This window comes from Merops nubicus, unplaced genomic scaffold (genome assembly GCF_000691845.1).
Source record: "Merops nubicus isolate BGI_N331 unplaced genomic scaffold, ASM69184v1 scaffold21371, whole genome shotgun sequence".
In the NCBI taxonomy this organism is placed as follows: Eukaryota; Metazoa; Chordata; class Aves; order Coraciiformes; family Meropidae; genus Merops; species Merops nubicus.
The window spans coordinates 1-18,921 of NW_008589274.1; the positions used below are offsets into that span (position 1 = coordinate 1).

Genomic DNA, 18,921 nt, shown 5'->3' on the forward strand with positions numbered 1-18,921 from the left:
CGCCTCCTGGGGCTGCCTGCTCCTGGGGCGCCTCGGCCCGCGCGGCTCCAGAGCTGGCCGGGCTCGGGGACGACATTATGTGTCGGGTCCTCGGGGTGATCCAATGGGAATTGCATTGATCTGGTGCTTAGCTCTGAGCTTTATCAAATGGATTGCTTCGAAGGTAGGCTAGTTAATTATTCTCCTTTGACTAACTGGGGTTATTAGTAGCCTGAGAGAAAACAAGTCATTAAGAACTTTATGAGTACTTATTTTACTTTTTTTCCTAATTCAATCTGTTGCAAACACATTATTCACCATTTAAGACTGTATTTTTTAAGTGTTCATTTGAGATTTTGTAGCTTTTGACTTTTTCCTGCCTTGAAGTATGAAGAGTGTGTTTGTAGCAGTGCCAGAGACAACAGAGAAAAGGGACCTGAAATGGCTCCTGAATGGCAGGGCTTTGCCTCCTTTCCTCACACTCTTCAATCTTATAGCACTTTAAAGGCTTGGTTAAAATAAGGAGAACCAATTTCAAACATAGTGAGAATAATACCAATTATTTTCCTGGGCAGGATATCCTTTTTGTATTGTTGGCTTCAGGGTTACGGGAGTGGAAATACCAGTTTTGTTTGCTTAGGTGAAATACTGGCTGCCTCACTTTGTAGCCTTTCCACTTGACATGCCTGTGTTTTGAAAAATGTGTGCTAATGTTACACAAAATTAGGAGTTGGTACTGTGTCATTCTAAAGAATCAAAGTATCCCCATAATAATGTACACTGTTGTAGTAAATGCAGGTGGGATTGGTGCGTGGAGATGGGACCTGGTTCTTCCCAGCATACCTCACCGCCTGACCCGAAAATAATTGCAAAAGGAGGAATAAATTTCAGTTTAGGATTATGAAGGAGGGCCACAGTGATTGGAGAGAATGAAGGAAACTGAAAACCAAAACTCTGAGTATTTTTTTTTTTTTAATTAATACACACATTTAACATTTTCCTACAATTAAATGAACAAACACTAATTTGAATTTGTAGTGAAAACAAGCTCTGCTAGGTATCCGTGCCTGTCCTCTTCAGTCACTGCCAATAACACAGTTCTAAATTTACTAGAAGCAGTTGCTAGTGCTTGTGATAACTTGTCACATCAAGAAGACCACCAGGATACCCTGATGGATACTTGTGACTGAAGGCAGGTTCTAAACACTGATGTTTTACAGGTGGTGTGCTAGCCCACTACATCGTCCACATTGTACTGGTGGACTATCAAATTGCTGCTTTCTGAAAATTGACATAAAAAGCCTGATTAAGGGTTATGTCTGTAATTCAGTTTAGTTAAAGGTCCTGTTAAGGTTTGAAAAATAGAAATAATAATGCACTTAGGCAGAAAACTCTCTGCTTATGACTTTAGTTGTGCTAATGTCTTTCTTTTAAAGAAAATTTTTTTTTTTTTTTTGTATATTCACTCAGTTATCCTATTTTGCTGTTGCTTTGGAGTCCTGTGGTTCTGATTGAGTTTCTAAAGGTGTTACCTTTGTTTCTGGTCTCACTGAAGTAAATCACTTAGGCTGTTTTTTGACTGTGCTTTCTTTGATCAATTTTCAGAGTTTTGTTTTGTAGGCATTTCTTACTTGTACTGCTGATCAGTATCCTCTTCCTGAAATTAACTGCATCTTCTTATAACTGGTTTGATGAACTTTTCAGACTACTGCTTTGAACTCCAGTGAAATATTTAGAAAATAACAGTAGGGCCATTTTTGAGTGGCTTGCCTGTGTCCAATGACAGTTTAAGTGCTTTAGAAAATCGTTTTCCTGTGGTTTAGTGAGGAAAAACTTGATGCCTTGTGGAAATCTGTGGATCTTGTATTAGTATGGAGCTTTAAATTGCTTGAAATAATGCTAAGAATGATGCTAAATGACAGTTTTGCTTTTGAAATCCAGTAATAGTTGGAGAAATCTGGTCTGTCTTATCTGTCATTCTGGGGACTTTAAACTGTCTTAGAATCTTAAATAGTTTCCAAGTGTGTATATTTGAGGCAGCATAACCAGTAAACTGCAGTTGCCAGGTTACAACAACTTCTCCAAACGTGTTCTCCATTTCTCTTTCTGACAACAGCCCCTCTGATTGTTGGGCAAATAGCTTAGGCAGAAAAGCCAAGCTGGTAAAACCACCTGAGTGGCTGTGCTGCTCTCCTCTGGTTTTTCTTCTGAATAAACAAGAGTCACAAAATGAGTGTTGCATTCTCCACCAAAAACCAGAGACGGTTCTTTCTGATGGGGGGATTACTGAATCTTGTAGAGCTTTTGCTTTTGGCCTTTGAGTTTCTTTCTGCTGTTGCAGAATCAGACCAGCAGTGGTTTCCTTTGCCAGTCCAAAAGCTGGTGAGCTGGCATTTGCCAAAGTGCTCGGCAGTGCTGCTGGTGCTCTGCTCTGAAGTGGCTTGGGAAGGCCTTGGGATAAAACTGATACATGGGTGGGAGCATTTCTGTTTGGCCCCAACAGCAGCAGGTGCTCTGTTTCCAAGTGTCCACACGTACGCTGCTGCTGCTCTCCCCAGCATCACTGAAGGCGTCTCCCTTTGAAGATTTATCTAAATGCTATTTTGGCACCTCATTCCCGTTGTGTGACCTTTAATAACTCCCTACACTCTTGTGAAAAGATTTTCAGGAAGAGATGACTTAAATCTGTCTTTTGGTAGATACTCCTTTCACCTGTTTTTGTGGAGTTCCTTGTATTGTTGCTATTCTTAAAGGATTAATGGATCTTCCACTTGAGTTTGAACTTCTAGTCACTCTCCATAAGAATGTGACAAAAGAGAGGAGAAACTAAAGCTTTTCTTACTGTATTGTCCTTCGGAAGAATAAATGGCACTCTAATGTGAAACTCAAATTTAAGGTCAGGCTTTCAAAGTAGAAGTTTAGTGTAAACAATCCTTTCAAGTCATCTCTCTGACTTCTGTCTTTACTGCTGAAGCAAACCAGCCCACCCAGTTCAGGTGGCTGCGCTCATGTCTGGAAAGGAGCGGAGTGCTTGAGAACCTCGTCTAATCATTTGAGGAATTTGTTGAATCACTTGGAGTTCAGCAGATACTCCCACCGGACCGAGTTGCACTTATGCTTGAAGAGGGAACCTGTTTAAACACAGCAGGAAAAACTGCTTCCCTGAGAGCGTGGCAGAGCCCTGGATGGGGCTGCCCAGAGAGGCTGTGGAGTCTCCTTCTCTGGAGAGATTCCAAACCCACCTGGATGCCATCCCGGGCACCCTGCTCTGGCTGACCCTGCTGGATCCTTAGAGGTCCCTTCCAACCCTCACTGTGTTGGGATTCTAGGTTTAGGATTGTCTTTGTTTTGAGCGCTACTAATTCTGTCTGCCTGTTGGCTGGATATTGATGATTGTATGTTTGAGATTTGTACAGAGTGTCGAGGAGTTCAATATGCTATATCGTTATTAACAAAGTTTCAGGTAGACCAAAAAGGTGGCAGACATCTAGAAATATTTATGCTAAATTAGTTAAAAATATTAATAGTAACCTGATACTTTGAAGTGCCAGAAGTCAAGCTCTGTCCATGAAGATTTTAGGCAAGGTTTCTGTAGGGTGGTGTGGCATTTGCTACGGCCATCCTGACTGTAAGCCAAGTCCGTTTAGTCTAAGTGTAGTCTTGATGCCTTGCTGTAGATACAAAGAGTGGGACGTTGATTAGCAGTGAGGGAAGAAGCATTTTTGGAGGGCAACAAGGATAGAGTATTGGTGATGAAGTGTTTTGAACTGTTGAGTGCTTTGCAGGAACTTTTATTTCCTCCACACACATTTGCCTTTCTGCTTACAGATGTGCAGCATGTGACACTCTCAGTAGAGGCTGATTGATGCATTACATCTAGTCTTCGCTGGCTTTAAAAAGTGGAATCTGGGCAGACCATCACAAAGAACTGTAGGCAGGGTAGAGTAAATGACTTTTTTTTTTTCCATTTTCCTTATTCTGGAGTAGTCTGTGTCCTGTCACTGCCCACCACAGTGCTCTGACTGTACCTCACTCACTTCCCTGGTCTGAAGGTACAAGGTCTGACCACTCATCACCCACCCTGTGTCTCAGTGGAACTTGCTAATAAGTGTTTTCCTCCTACCTATTTTATTTAACAAATTGCAATGAGTTAAGTATCTTTAGGACCTCTACCCTTCTAGAAAAATTAGCTGAAGTTGTCCTACTACTTTTGAAGTATTATTAGTAAGATTTACACAAGAAGTCATCTCTTTCCTTAGGAAACCAAACTTTAAAAGGTAATTTTAAAAGGATTTAATTGTTCAGAGATGTTTCAGAGACCTTGCAGAATGAAATCACTTTTTTGTGTAAGCAAATGGTTTATGTTTTTAAAAATGCACTTTTTGTGGTATCATAGAGGGATGTGCTACTTTATCTAGCAAACAATATTTTAGATTTTGAAGGGCAGTGATACTTTAGAATCAACTTATCAAAAGGATTTATTTTTTCAGTAAGTTTTTACATATTGTTTCCCTTCTTGGAGACTTAATGTTCCACTTGGGCATGGTTCTTCTAGCTGCATGTGTGCTTAGCTTTCTCCTGTATTAGATTACAGAACTGTGCTGGACATGTCCAGAAATCTGTGATAGACAGGTGCAAATTGCAAGTTAGCACTAAATTACATCACTGATTGTGCCTAGGCAGTGATAGGAAATGTTCCAGGCTACTGAAAATACCTTCAGCTGAAATTTACTGAAGTTCAAAGGTAGGTTCTATGAAGATTTAAACAGTGAGTGGGCATTCAGCATCATTTTCTGGCTGATGAGTTGTGTTGCTGCCTCTCCCATCGGGACAGGAATGTTGTTGTGAGAAATTCTGGACAAGCATTATTCATGTGGTTTCTGATCTCCCAGAGAAATGGAGAACAAAAGCGAAGACAACATAAAAGTGCTGTGTACAGCACAGGGAGTTCCTCCTGGTGATCTTCACAACAGCTACTGTAATTGGACCCCATTTGGAGCTAGGTCTTTAGTCATTTCTGTCATGAAATACTAAGTTTACCTTGGGAAGACTTTCACTGACCTCAAGTGTAAGGGTTTGAGTTTTTTTTGACTAAACATAAAACATATTAAAGCAATTATGTGTAACTTCTGGGGTTTGAGTTGTAGCCCATCAGTTGTACCAATCATGCTGATAAATGTTATTGATCTCTAGTCTTTGTGTGCATTCAGTTTGTTCTGTAGATACATCCATGCAAGCTATTTTGCCTTTTTACCTTTCCCAGTAATTTGTTTCTTGATCCCTTTTTCCTCCTTTTAGGCCTCTTTTCAATAACCAACATCTGTTTTTCTGCCTGTTTCCTGACATGCCTTGTCTTCCCACCAGTTGAATTTGCTAATTTTCAGGCTGTTGTGTGTCCCTGGTGTAGCACTGTTCCTGCTACGTGGAGGAAAAAATGGGTGGTGGCATTTACCTCCAGGCTGGCTTTTCTCTGAAGCTCTCAGAGGGGCATGATAACCCTTTGTGGCACTGAGGACGTCACTGTCCTCAGTGCGTGACCTTTCTCTGTCCACCACACTTCTTATTTACACTGAAGTCCTCAGTGTAAGCTTACAGTGAAGTCCTCAGCGTAAATAAGAAGTGTGGTGAACAGGAAAAGGTTATGCACACAGAAAAATCTTACATCTTTCAAGAACAAATGTTGTGAACTGGTAAAATGGAAGTCTGATTGTGAAGGTGATCCTCTGGTCCTAGGGCTAAGAAATAACATAGGTACATTCCATACGTATTCAGCTAATGTAATAATTTTGCACAGGTAAGAAATACAGCCCATACAGTGGTATTGTGATGCTGTGCATGGATAGCTTGAGGACCCTGTTAGACTTTTAGCATTAAATGTGAGATATCACTTGCTTCACTTCTTTGAAATACCTTTATGTGTTGCATCCTGCTTCAGTGGTACCTTCATTTGCCTTCAGAGAGTACTGAGGGGAATGAAAGTAGCATGTGGTGGCCCTAGCAGAACATAGGCTGAACTCCTAGGGCTGCAGAGTGGTGTCTGAGTTCTTTTCCTTCTGTTAAAAGTCCTTTTAGTTTTAAAAGGTGGAAATACCCCTTAGGTAAAAGTAAATAAATAAACCAGGAACTGCAAGTATTTGGTTTAAGTATTACATTCTAGAAGGCTATGAGGAGCATGGGTTTTTGTCTGCTTTATCTGTTCTGTGTCTTTTTAATCCTGAGGAATCATTGACGAGCATCTGGGAAGAAATTTAGAGGGGATATTTCCTCCACACTGCAGTCTTGTTTTTCAAAATCTCTTCTCTACCAATTATCATAGAATCATAGAATCCTTTAGGTTGGAAGAGACCTTTAAGATCAAGTCCAACCATTGAGCCAATAGGGCTGTAAAGTCCTCTGCTAAAACAGATCAGAATCTGTCAGGACTGGAAGGGACCACAAGGGTCACCCAGTTCCAATTCCTGTCCTTCGTTTCTGCCCTCCTAAACCAAAATTAGTGTGTGTGTGTGTATATATATGTATTTGAATGGAGAATGTTTACATTCACAAAATATAATTGGGAGTTAAATTAGAAATGGACATTTCTACCTTATTTTCATTGAGATTTAAAAATGATTGCATTCTAACTTGTATAAAATGCAGCTTATTGTTTCATTTTTTGCAGAGACGTGGAGCAATTTCCTATGACAGCTCTGACCAGACCGCGCTGTACATTCGTATGCTAGGTGAGCACGCCAGTTTCTACATTGCAAAGCTCTAATGGTTATTATTGATTTTATATATTGGTTTTGTATTTTAGTGTTGAATTCTTAAACTTACCATTTCCTTTATCCTGGATAATTCTTTTATAATAATACTGGTTAGATTCTTTAGAGTAGTTTTGGTTCTTTTACATTGACTTGGATTTTCCAGTCGTTTGCATTTAAATTTTTTTTTTTTCTCCTGAGTTAACCATTGTGTCAGCTGTTTTACTCCTGTATTAAAAAACAAAAAAGGTCTTGTAATGAACTTAATGTGTTTGGTACAAGTTAAGGTTTCCAAGTGACTCGTGATTGATCTTTATTACTTTGATTTACTACATGATTGATCTTTATGCTACTTCATGACTGTAGCTTAGAGAACATCTGTGTGAGAGTTAAGACACTTTTAAAAACAGTGAGGTTATGAATTGCTTGAGGTCTTCTTAAAATAATATGATTTTAAACAATGCTTCTCTTATTAATCCTAGGGGATCACTTCAAAAGGAAAAGGACTCATGACAGGGTCAGTAGTTCAGTCAGTTTACTGAAAAATGTTTCCAGGGTAGCAACTAGTTAGAAGGTAAAGGTGGGTTAAAATGAAAGAGTATTGGGAGGAGCAGGCATCCAGGGAGACCCTCGGGTGGTTACATCACCTGTGATAGTGAGGGCATGAGAGGAGTTGAGGTCAGTCCTTGAGAGGAGAAGGATGCAAAGCTCTTGCAGCTCTGGCTGCTGGATCCTGCACTTCCCACCCCTCTTGTGGAGGCTTCTGGTGGGGCAGATGGCAGGGGGACTCTGTATATCCTCCAAATCTGTTCCACTGCAAAATTCTGCCACTTAATTTAAGCCATCTTGAGCTATGATTCTGTGTTGAAATGGCCTAGGAATGTTCATGTGATGTCTCACACAGCTCGAGGAACATCAACAGCTTACTGACTACAAATTTTTAACTGGATCCAACAAAGTCAGCCAGAATGTGTCTTTTTATGCCCTGAGTGTTTTCAGTTTAGTTGCTTATTGTATGTGTTGAAGTCCACAGACATTCCTAACAGCATTGTCCATGAGTTTAAAGCTGTGAGCTCGATGCATGTATGCACGTGTGTGTATGAATTTACAGACATAACCTATGTACTGAGGCATACGTGTGCATATCTATAAATCCAGTACTGACTTAGCATCTTTGCATTTCTGTTTTTTCATTATTTTGATTTTTTTTAAAAGTTCATGAAGTTGTTAATACCGTAGCACTGACTGTCTGCTGGAGGATTTTTGATAAGAGAAGGTAATTACTTTGGAGATTTGTTATGAGGAGGAGGACAGAAGATGCTGGCTTCTAAATGGCTATTGAAGAAGCTGCTGGGGGTTTTATTTGTTGTTGCAAACAGGTATTTCATTTTCAAAAATTAATGTTTTCATTTTAACCATCCTTTTTTTCAGGATGAGCACTAGAATTCTTGAAAATGTTTCTTTCTGCTCTAGGCATAAGAACAAGAAAGTAAATTCAGACCTGAAGCAGTTTTGTTGCCTTGGTTTTGTGATGCTTTTTAGAAAATGAAATTAATTTTGTGCTCTAATTAGAAAATACTTTTTTTTCCTGCTTCAAAATCCTACAAATTGAGTACTTTTAAGTCCACAACAGGGGAAATATGTATTTATTTTAAAATGCACTGATATGCTTGAATTAAAAGTACTGTAAGTATGTCTGTGGTTTTAGCTCTTTAAAATTCATCTGCTAGGAATAGAAACTCAGCTTGTAAGAAAATAATACTTAATTTCTGGGGAGAATAATCTGATTTCTTTTGTTACTTGTGAAGTTTAGCTGTCCCATGAGGTAGGTAGGCCCATTTCTGCAGGAGGGTTTGTGATAATAGATTTTTCCCAAGCAAATCTAGAGGAAAGCAAAGCACGACTGTGGTGTAGACACCTGAACTGATGGGAAAATCCCATTTGTGTTGAAATCTCTCTTTAATTCTTCTCCTAGGCAGAACAGGAATATATTCAGAATGTGATGTGAAGTAAATTTTCACTTGTTCTTTCATTGGATTTAATTCTTAAACAGTGTTATTGGTGCTTGTGGTGAATGGTGTTGCTTTTGCTGGAATCTTTTGCCATTCAGTGACGGTAGCTACTCAGAGGCATTGAGGCTTTAACAGGGTTTCTCACTTACTGGTTTATCACTTTATTTTCCATAATGTTATGTACCTTATACTGTACGAGTTAGCAACTATTTGCGTATTTATTACTGTTGTGTTTGTAAATGGAGTATAAAAAAGACCAGCCTGAAAGCTGAACAGTTGGACACAATGGTATGTAGAAATGTTCATACTGAGTAGATTGAAGAATGAATATATTAAATCAGAATTTTTTGCAAGAAATGTGAAGTATTACATTTCCCAGACAGTATTGCGAGGGGTTAGTTTTTGTTTTATTTTTTAATTTATCTTAATTCACTTTAGCAGAGTAAGCTCTAAAGAATCCTCAGCCGTAACTTAAAAGCAAGTTAGGCCCAGGCTTGAGAGGTTTTGCCTTTTACTTGGTGGGTGATTATTCCAAACAGACTATATCTACTAATAAAATGTACCTCATTAAGCTGTTTATTTTAGCAGACCAAAAATATAAAGCTAAGAGTATCTAGGACACCTCCCTCTGCCTCGGTCTAGTGCTGGGCATAGAGTTGCTTCCTCTAATGTTTTCAGACTGTTCCAATGGGAATCCAATGGAAATATGTTTGCAGCAAGTAAATGGAAATTCCTGGGGTACTGTAGTGTTTCTAGGTTCAACTTAAAAGATCAGATTTTAGGGGCCCACAAAATAAACAACCAGCTCTTAATCTGCCTTCATCAGTGTCGATATAAACAAACAGGGCTGACTCTAGTGACTCATCTGTCATACCCCATTCCCAAAATATACACTAAGCCACTCCCGAGTGGCTTATTTACTATTTTAAAAGTACAGATACAGATGCAGCATTGTAGAATTTTTCTTTTAAGACCTTGGAGAGGCTAATATATCTGCTTTGCCTGAAGGCAGCGATTTCTCTCAGCAGCTGTGAGGAATTCTCAGTTTCTTGTAAGTGCTTCTGTGTAATCTTGATACTTCCGTGATTTTTTTTTTTTCCTGTTCTTTGATTTTCTGATTTCTGTTTCTTGTTTTATATTGCCTGAAAGTTTTGCTGTTGTGCATGGGGTAGAAAGAGTGGGGTGCTGGCTGCTCGTGTCAGGGAGTGTGCACCTCTCCAGTAAAAGTGGAGCATTTTAACCTCCTTTTGAGCTCTTCACCACTTCAAATACAGTGGAGGCAAGCGACGCTCTAATCTCTAATGCAGGTGCACGTTCTTCTGTGGTAGTGGTTATGTTGTATTCCTTTGGCTGTAATTCCTGCATATTTGGCTGACCTGTCATCTGTTTCTCCAACAAATTCAATCTGTGAAGCTAGTAATTCTTTCTGGAAATCCTGCTCTTCACAGCTCCGTGGCTTTGACTGGGGTGGTTTCCCCTGAGGTGGCTGTCGTAATTTCTGCTCCCAGCTGTCCTCCTCCGTGCTCTTGGAGGTTTCTGCCCCTGCTCCAGAAGGCCTCAACTCCCTAAGCAGCTGCTGCATTGTTACTGTGCCACGCTGGAGTATCAGGGGAGCATGAAGTATGTGCTGTGTAACCCTAACATGCAGGGATTCAGCTCTGGCAGTGCAGCTGCCCCGTAAGTATCAGAGCTGTCCCTGCTGTGTGAGCAGGAGTCAGAGAGGGCAGCAACTCAATGCTCTGTCTCAAGGTAAGTTTCGTTACAGCCCTGACTCCTTTCCAGCTTTCAGCTGGAGCTGCGAGTCTCCCTCTTAAGTGTCTTCTTCCCCTATTTATTCTGTCTTCAGTTGAGTTTCTACCTGCATGGCCTTTGTCTTAAAAAATGCAAGCAATCTTGGTCATGTAAAACTACTCTGGGAAAAACTCTAGTTAACTAGTCAGCCAACAGACATTTTGTCATGTTTCTGCACTGAATCACGTTTTGAAAGGAAGACTTCACTTTTAAAAATCTTTTTCTTGACTCTTTGGATTCAAAGAAACTCTCAAAGAGGAAAAAAAATTGTTCCTGGAAGTCTGCTGTCATTAAGACATTGGTTGTGAATGTGTTCCCCTAAGGAAACAGGGTCTCTTCGGAGTGGCTAAAGAGGAGGCAATTAAGCTAAAAATTGGCACCTTGCTGCCACTTCTGCCCCCTTCCCCAGAGGTTATTTGCCTATAAGCAAATTATGTGATCTGCTGGATTCAGAAGATTTTGTAACCACTTATATGTATTTTTTAAAAGGCCTAAATAATTGAAAACTATTCTTAAGTTCTTTTGGTTTAGGTTTGACTTGTAGTGACGTTTCAGCTCCCATAATGCTGATTGGCTCTGAGGCTGGACTTCTGTTGCTGCTTGAAGGAATTGTGTAACAGTGTCCTTTTGTCTGGTAGAGGTAATCTTGAATCTGAAATGCCTTGTGCCTTTAATTTACCTATGATGATAAATGTGTCTCTTCCTTAAAATTAAATTCTGTACCGTTTCAGAGCCATAGGGTTACCAAAAGCCTGGGCAGGATTTCCAATGCAAATCGAAGTGCAGAGTTATGCTGTGCACACAGTGGGTGCATTTGGGACAGATTGATCTTTGCAGCTCAGATGAAGTGGCCAGTGAATGCACAGTGATTGTCCTGGATGTTTTGGGACCAACTACATGTGCAGAAGAGATTAGTTTCACTGTGCTAATAGCACATCATTGTGTGATGTGCAGCCAGTTCTGTGCTCTTCCTTTTTATGCCTCTCTGTACACAGAAACTCCAGATGGATGTATGTTATCTTCAAATTCCACTCGTACCAATTTTTCCAAGCCTATTTGTTGTCCGAAATCTTGAAAATGCACTAATTCTGTGCTGTGATAATGGAGACGGCTCATGTGCCTTCATTTTGGCCCAATAGGAGTTTGTACTTTGTTTACTGTGATAGATTCTGGTTCTGTAGAAGGTGATATCTTTTCTCAGCATAAATCCAAATGTATTCTTAAAAAAACCCATCCATTGTTGAAATCTCGATTCTTAACAAAATACTGTCCCCTGCTTCTGCCATCATCACAGAGAAAGAATTTTGTTTAACAACTACTTAATGAGAGTATTTTGCTTTCCTTGCTGGAAATGTCTCATTTCATCTGTTTGCAAATAAATACCCACATTTTACCTTTCTCTTATTACAATTGCCATTTTAATAGTTTGCCATACACATTTTTAGTATATTTCTTTGGCTGTTTCTTTTGGTAGACATTTTAATAATTCCTGTTTAAAGCGATGTATTTCGTTGCATTCCTTCAGTTCACTTGTAGATGGTTTTTCTTGTTTTCCTACTCAAAATCTACATCATTCTGGACATCTAAGTGCAACAGTTTTTCCATCTATGCTGTTAGGCTAGGTATTTGTAAATAACAAAAGAACAAAGCAGAGAGAAATTTTCTGGATATAGGTTGTAAGATGAACCTGCTTGTTTTGTTGTTTGCAGAATTCCATGTTAGTCTTCGGGTATTTTTCTGTGAACTTTTCCTATTCTTGACACTTTGAACAAGTAAATTGTTCACCAAAACCTAATTGCACACTGGCTGCAACTATTTGCTAATTCACGTATGCTTGGTAAATTTTGAACGCTAAGACTTGCTTAAAAACTAGCATAATTCAGAAAAGCTGTATCACCTTTTCTGTAGAAAATTAGCTCAACTAAAAACATCTTTTTAATTCAACTGTTGAACTCTGTAGGTATGACTGATTTCCCAGGTAGATGTGAGTGAAAGGTAATGAAAATTGCATTTTCCTCTCTGTAAACTGCTATTTTCATACACATCTACTAATGCATTCTTCCCCTATTTTACAAAGTTTCCTCTTTTTCCTTTTTATCAATTTATTTTGTAAATAAGACTCACCAGTTGTTTGTGCCTAACGCTAAAAACAAATTTTTAATTCAATTGTTGAACTCATTTACACAGCTGTAGGTATGACTGATTTCCCAGGTAGATGTGAGTGAAAGGTAATGAAAATTGCATTTTCCTCTCTGTAAACTGCTATTTTCATACACATCTACTAATGCATTCTTCCCCTATTTTACAAAGTTTCCTCTTTTTCCTTTTTATCAATTTATTTTGTAAATAAGACTCACCAGTTGTTTGTGCCTAACGGAAGAGTTCTACGATTTGCTGCCTCTGTATTGCCTGGAACAAGAGCTTGTAATATATTACAAGAGTAATATATTGTCAGTGGTCTGAAAAATAATATTTACAGGTAGTAATTGGATTACTTTCCCTTGCAACTTCATTAAGGTTTTCAGTTTCAAAATACCCAATCGAGTAGTAACTGAAACCCACATGTTTTTGGTATGTTTTTACTAATGTGTAAAATTCAGACTGGGTATCTGGGGAGCCCTTGGCATGCCTCCTCAGTTTATTGTGGTCCGTCCAGCTGTCTCACAAGATAACATTCATGTGAGGTGTGTCATTATAGATGTGTCAGTGTTTATAGATATGTATCTCCAGAAAGGTACCTGTTAAGTGTTAAAAATACGTTACTGAAGTTTGAGTCAGTATCTTTAACTGTTTTCTAACAAGTTGCCTGCTTCAACATTACAAATTGGTGGGTTGGAGAAGGAAAAAAACACTTTTAACAGTTGCTGGGAATTAAATAGCTATATTTTCATTTTGTTACTACAAAATCAGCCTTAGTTCCTTGTGTTAATACTTGGTTTTGGTTCATATGAAAATTGCTGTGTTTGAGGAGAGGCAAATACTATACTTAAAAGATTTTCACTATTAGAAAATAGAATAATTTTACATCTTAAATTTGGCTTTTTTGTTAGGATTTGAGGAGGGAAACACTGCTGCATTTGATCCTTAAAGGTTTGCCCAAACTTGCAATTATGAAAAGATTTTAAGTGAAAGCTTTTAATCCAGGTGAACCACTCACATGAATTTGTACAAATACTTAACAAAAGAATACTGATCAGCTTTCAGTTGGTAAAATGCCTAAGTAGAAATCGACTGGCATGCTAAAAGATTCAAGTTGAAGCTAATTGCAGTGCAAAATAGTTTGATAAAATTTTAATACTGAGTTTTGGTATTTTACTAGGCTCTTGTGTAATATTCAAACAGCTGAGCACAAGTAAGTAAATGCTAGTGGGAAAATATTCTACTGTGTAATATAAACCCATATTGTAAATAGCTTATTTGCTAAAAGCTGCCATTTCTAGAAACAGAATCTTTTTTTGTATTATCCAGAATGTTATTGTTTTACGTGTGTTACTAAGGAACAAATCAACTCTTAATGTTCTTGTTTCCTGTCATATTAAGGTGCATTTTTACCATACTGGTGTAGCAGGCTGTTCCTAACTTCATCTGAATGCTTATCACATGCTTCTGGCAACGTGTGCTTAGGCAGGAGAGGTTTTGACAAGAAAGCATGCAATTGCATGTGTACCAAGTCTTCAAACTTTGTTTTGAATTTCACCTTGAAAAGAAAAGGCATTGAAGTAGGCCTCTTGTTTTGAGTAACCCTCCATTAAGTACATGAATCTTTACCCCTCCAGGCTATGTTCATTTGCATTTTATCTCTGCCACTCTTCCACACTTTTATTTCACTCTCGACCCTGTTTCTAGGAGATGTGCGAGTAAGAAGTCGGGCAGGATTTGAAACAGAGAGAAGAGGTTCTCATCCATACATTGATTTCCGTATTTTTCACTGTAAGTATTTAAAAGCAGATAAATGACAAGTAAGCAAAGGAATCCATTAATTTTAACTACTGAGCCTCTAAAAATAGTGTTAGCAGCTTATACAGCAAGGCCAATTTTTTTGGTACTTCTTAGGAAGATCTTTCATACTACTTCATTACCAAAAATAGAAGAGGAAAAGCTTCACTGCTAAATTTTTGGTTTTAAAACTATAGTTTAAACTCATTGTGTAGACTGAATTCCTATGGAAACGAAGACTCTCCTGTGTACAGCTGCTGAGGTGTGCCCAGTTCTTATGTGGCAGACAGTTGAGAGAATACTTTCCTGCTTTTGCAGAGCAGAAGGGCCTAGCCCAGGGTGATATCTGAAGCAAATTACAGCAGATGTCAATATTCTTGACCTCATAGTAATCAAAGAACATTCCTTTTACTCAGACATTTAGCTAGGAATTAATTTTTTTTGTATGTAGACAAATCTTGAATAAAGATTGAAATGTTTATAAGAAACCAACAGAATAAATTTGTTTTTTTTATTTTGTGTTTTAGGAAACATTTTTTCTCAAAGTGTTACAAGAAGAATATTTTTTAATAATTTCACCTTCTTTTCTCTACCTCTATATTGTTGTAACTCGATACATCAGTAGTTGTAATGTAAAAGCCTCAATAACCACTAAGTGCAGGAGATTTAAGTCTTAATTAAATCATACCAATAATATTAATGTACGGAGTAAAGTATGTATGTACATACATAACTTCTATACCAACACTATATCAACACAATTTCAAGTGTTCTGAATGGAATGGAGAGATTTAGAAAACCTTACTTAATGGTAATAAGTGTGGTTGTTGTAATTACCTTATTAATAAAAATGAGTGGCAGAAACTGGTCTAATTAATATTCTGATCTTAACTGAAGTTAATATTTTTAAAAGTAGATTGCTACTTAAAACTGTTAAACTCTCAGTTTCATTCAAAAGTTAGTAACATAAAATAGGTGAGAAAACAAAGTTTGAAGAGTATGCTGTATTGGTTGTTTTCAATAAAGAGGATTAGAATTCTGTCTCAAGTCCTGGTAATTCTACTGAGTCTAAGAGAATCAAAATTCTCTGTAGAAATAGCATGCAGTTCAGGAATGACATACTGATGTCTTTTTGTGTATTTATATGTATGTGGCATTTCTTGCTGATTTGGGAAAATACAGAAGTATTAGAAGAGCTGCCTGTTAAAAGGCAGTCCCAGATGATATTATTAGTGTTGCCAAATTAACTGTATTTTCGATGGTACTCGTTATGCTGTTTCTTTCCACCCGGATGACTGTGCATCAGGCAGACCATGACTAATCAGGAAAAGGATTTTCACACCCTTTCTTCTTGTCCCTACTTGTTCAGGCACAGGCACCAACTTTGAGCAACATCAACTGTGGTGTCTGATGACAGCAAAGAATGTTGCTAGGAGGCCCAAAAAATTCTTTGGCTGTAACCTCCTTCTCGAGACAGCTGCTGTGGCACTTTTCAGAGTTGCCATGTTATAGTCAGATTATTTTTTTTTTTTGTTTGTTTTTGCACTTCAGGACTGTGGCCTGTTGCAGCGTTTGCTCTGTGACTTCAGACTCCTGCTGCATTGTGGAGTTCCGTTCAAAGTCAGTAAGGAATTCAGCCCCATCTCTCACCATATCACTAGGTTATCTATTAAGTTACAGAATTTTTTAATATTGGTAAAATATTTTCTTTTTCATTGCAATACTAATTGAGTCCTGATCGATGTTTCCTTAATTGTTTTAAGGAAGAGAGTTTTAGCATAGTACTATCAGCCTGCAGGTAGACAGAAATTGTGAGAATTAGATTTGACCTTATTTTTAGGATATTTTCCCCACTCTCCCCCAGTAACTCCAGAAGGATATTGCCACAGAGCTACATGGCTGAAAAAATGTTCACCAGTATGAGCAATAGACAGCATGTGAGAGGAGCCAGCCTGGGGCAAAAACTGGCCTGAAAAGGGTCTCTTCTGCAGATGAAACCATCTGAATGTTGGCTTTTTTATTTCCTCCACCACAGCTGAACATCACTAGTGCATGGACACGCTTCCTTCATGGTGTACGTGAAGTTTCACTGTAACTTTCTTCTCCTCTCCACTAACTTAATGATGTGGTTCTAACTGTGTCGTGGTGATCGTTGCTTCCCTGTGTTGCAGATGACTCGTACACTGCCTGTCATTCCAAGTGTTGAAGCATTGTTGCTGTTCTGTATTTTGCTTAGCTAACTGGTTGTTCAGTGTTATTTTCCTTTTCATGTCAATGATGTTTTGTGAAGAAGTTGAATGTCCTTCAGGAAGACCAGCTAACGATCTGCTGACCAGTTCTCTTTTCCATTACTTTATTTATAGCCTCTTAATCCCATATTTCATTGCTAAGTTTAAAGGATACTGAATTTTAAATGCATTACTCTATTTTCAGGAAGCTACTGGGGTTTTCTGTTGTTGATTTTGTTTGGTTTTTTTTAAGTAATAGCTTTGGTTTCATAACATTTTCACTTGTAACTTCAACTAGCGTTGCCAAAGTCAAGCTGAGTCTCTCTGCTTCGCTAGGGCAGTTTTTCAGTCTCTAGGATCCTTGGGGAACGGAGTTCTCTCTGGTGATGGTGGTGCCTAGCAGCTGCCCTCCATCGCGGAGGATCTCTTGAAAACTACAGAAGTTTTTATTAGACTTGTAGTATAACTAGAATTTCTTGAAACTTAAAATTTTCAGATTCCACTCAGTCAAAAGACAGTTTGTGTGTTTTTTTTTTTTTCTTTCCGAAGTGTGCACTGATCCAATATAATGCATTTCTTAATGGTTTGATGGGAATAGATGTGACATCAGAATGCCTGTGGGTCCCTCTAGTGGTGTGAAATGCTAGACAAGACTTTCAAATTATTCAGAAATGGAGAATTCTTTGTATCTTGGAAGGCCTTAGAAATATGATTATCATTGGCATGTTAAAATGAATAATTCTTTCAAACATAGATTTGCAGGTAGTGGAAACTTTGAGGTATTATGTCAGGTTTGGTGATAGTATCTGCTGTGTGAAAATGATAAATATGTAGTTGGGTTTAATATATATAAAAAACTGAGATATTTTCCATGGTTTCCTTGAATTTTTAGGAAAAAAAAACTCCTCTGGTGGACCTACGCATGTTAAACTTCAGGCTTCATGTTCAGTCAAGAAAAATCCATCCTCCCAAATGCTTTTTTAAAAATTTCTTTTTCTGTTAGTAGTCATGATACCCAAGATCCTCAGTTAAGCTCTTTCTTTTGGTAATAGTAAAGTTCAATGATTTTTATAATGGATAATTTCCTCTTTACCTTTTGGGCTGTAGCAGGGCAGAAATGGAAGGTTAGTTCTTACACTGGTGAGCCTTTTTTTGACCAGGACCCTGTCAGAGGCTTTGAGTCTTTCAGCCTTTGCATTAAAAGAAGGTTGAAACGTTTTCCTAGGATTTAAGGTTTCTGTTTAAAAAAAAAAAAATCAAAATTAAACGGCACTGTAACCAAATTGTCACTTGTCCCCATGTCTGTCCTTGAAAGATGCCAAAATCAGGAATAAATATATCGGTATATTATGATTTTGTGATTGTCACTTGTCTTACTTATTTTGTATTTTTATTTCAGCATGAGAAAATGAAATAGTTGATATCACTGAAAAATGTGATAATTATTTTTGTAGGTTTTCACTGAAGGACAGCACACTTAAAAGATTGGGAGTGGGAGGAGAGATTAAAATAAGTGTCTTAGAATACAGATGAAATCTGTTGCATGAAGACAAGTTGTATTATTTTATTTTCTCGCCATATATGCATAACTTTAGCAAAATAATTGACGTCAGTGAAGAGAATTATTCCTCCTTTCTTTCTTTGTAGAGAAAGACATTTTTTATTACACCACCATCTTGCTTAACATGCTTAGAAAAAAGAACATAATCATTTTAATAATAAAAACTTGGAAGTAAAAATTATTTTGGGTGATATTCTGCCTTTGTTGGGCATAAGGAGTTAAGAAGGGCAGAGGCTCCAAACGAAATGGGGGATGCTGGGCTGGGAGATGGGTTGTTTTTTGCAATGTGCTTTTTCTTGAACAGATGTAAAGCACTTGTCACCTTCCTCTTCCTATTATCTGTCCATTATTGAACCTTGCTTAGGTAGGGTCTCTGAAATTAGCATCTCATTTAGTGACTCAGAGGTAGAGTGATGTTCTCCTCTTAATCATGCACATAAAGGGAGTGAGTTTTCTGCTTGTGCCAGGAGGGAGATAACAAGTTCCTATTGCACAACTGTGTCTCAGTCTACCAGTCCTTCCCATGAGCTTGCCTTTGCTGGTCTGCCAGAACCAGAAAGTGGTTCATAGTAACTTAGCTGTGAGGAAAAGGGAGCTGGAAGCACGGGCGCTGTGTTCCTGCAGCTGAAGAACATCTTCATCCTCCCCTCCTTTCTTTGAAAGATAGCTAT

At 38.2% G+C, this 18,921-nt stretch overlaps 1 protein-coding gene across 1 annotated transcript in view; it reads left to right on the forward strand.

Annotated features, from left to right (window-relative positions):
* Positions 1-103: 103 nt before the first annotated feature.
* PDE7A (phosphodiesterase 7A) overlaps positions 104-18,921 on the forward strand; it is a 33,726-nt gene continuing 14,908 nt past the window's right edge. The window contains exons 1-3 of the mRNA XM_008949558.1: positions 104-163; positions 6,641-6,701; positions 14,372-14,455. Of these exons, the coding sequence (XP_008947806.1) occupies positions 104-163; positions 6,641-6,701; positions 14,372-14,455 (205 nt within the window). The remainder of the gene's footprint in view (positions 164-6,640; positions 6,702-14,371; positions 14,456-18,921) is intronic.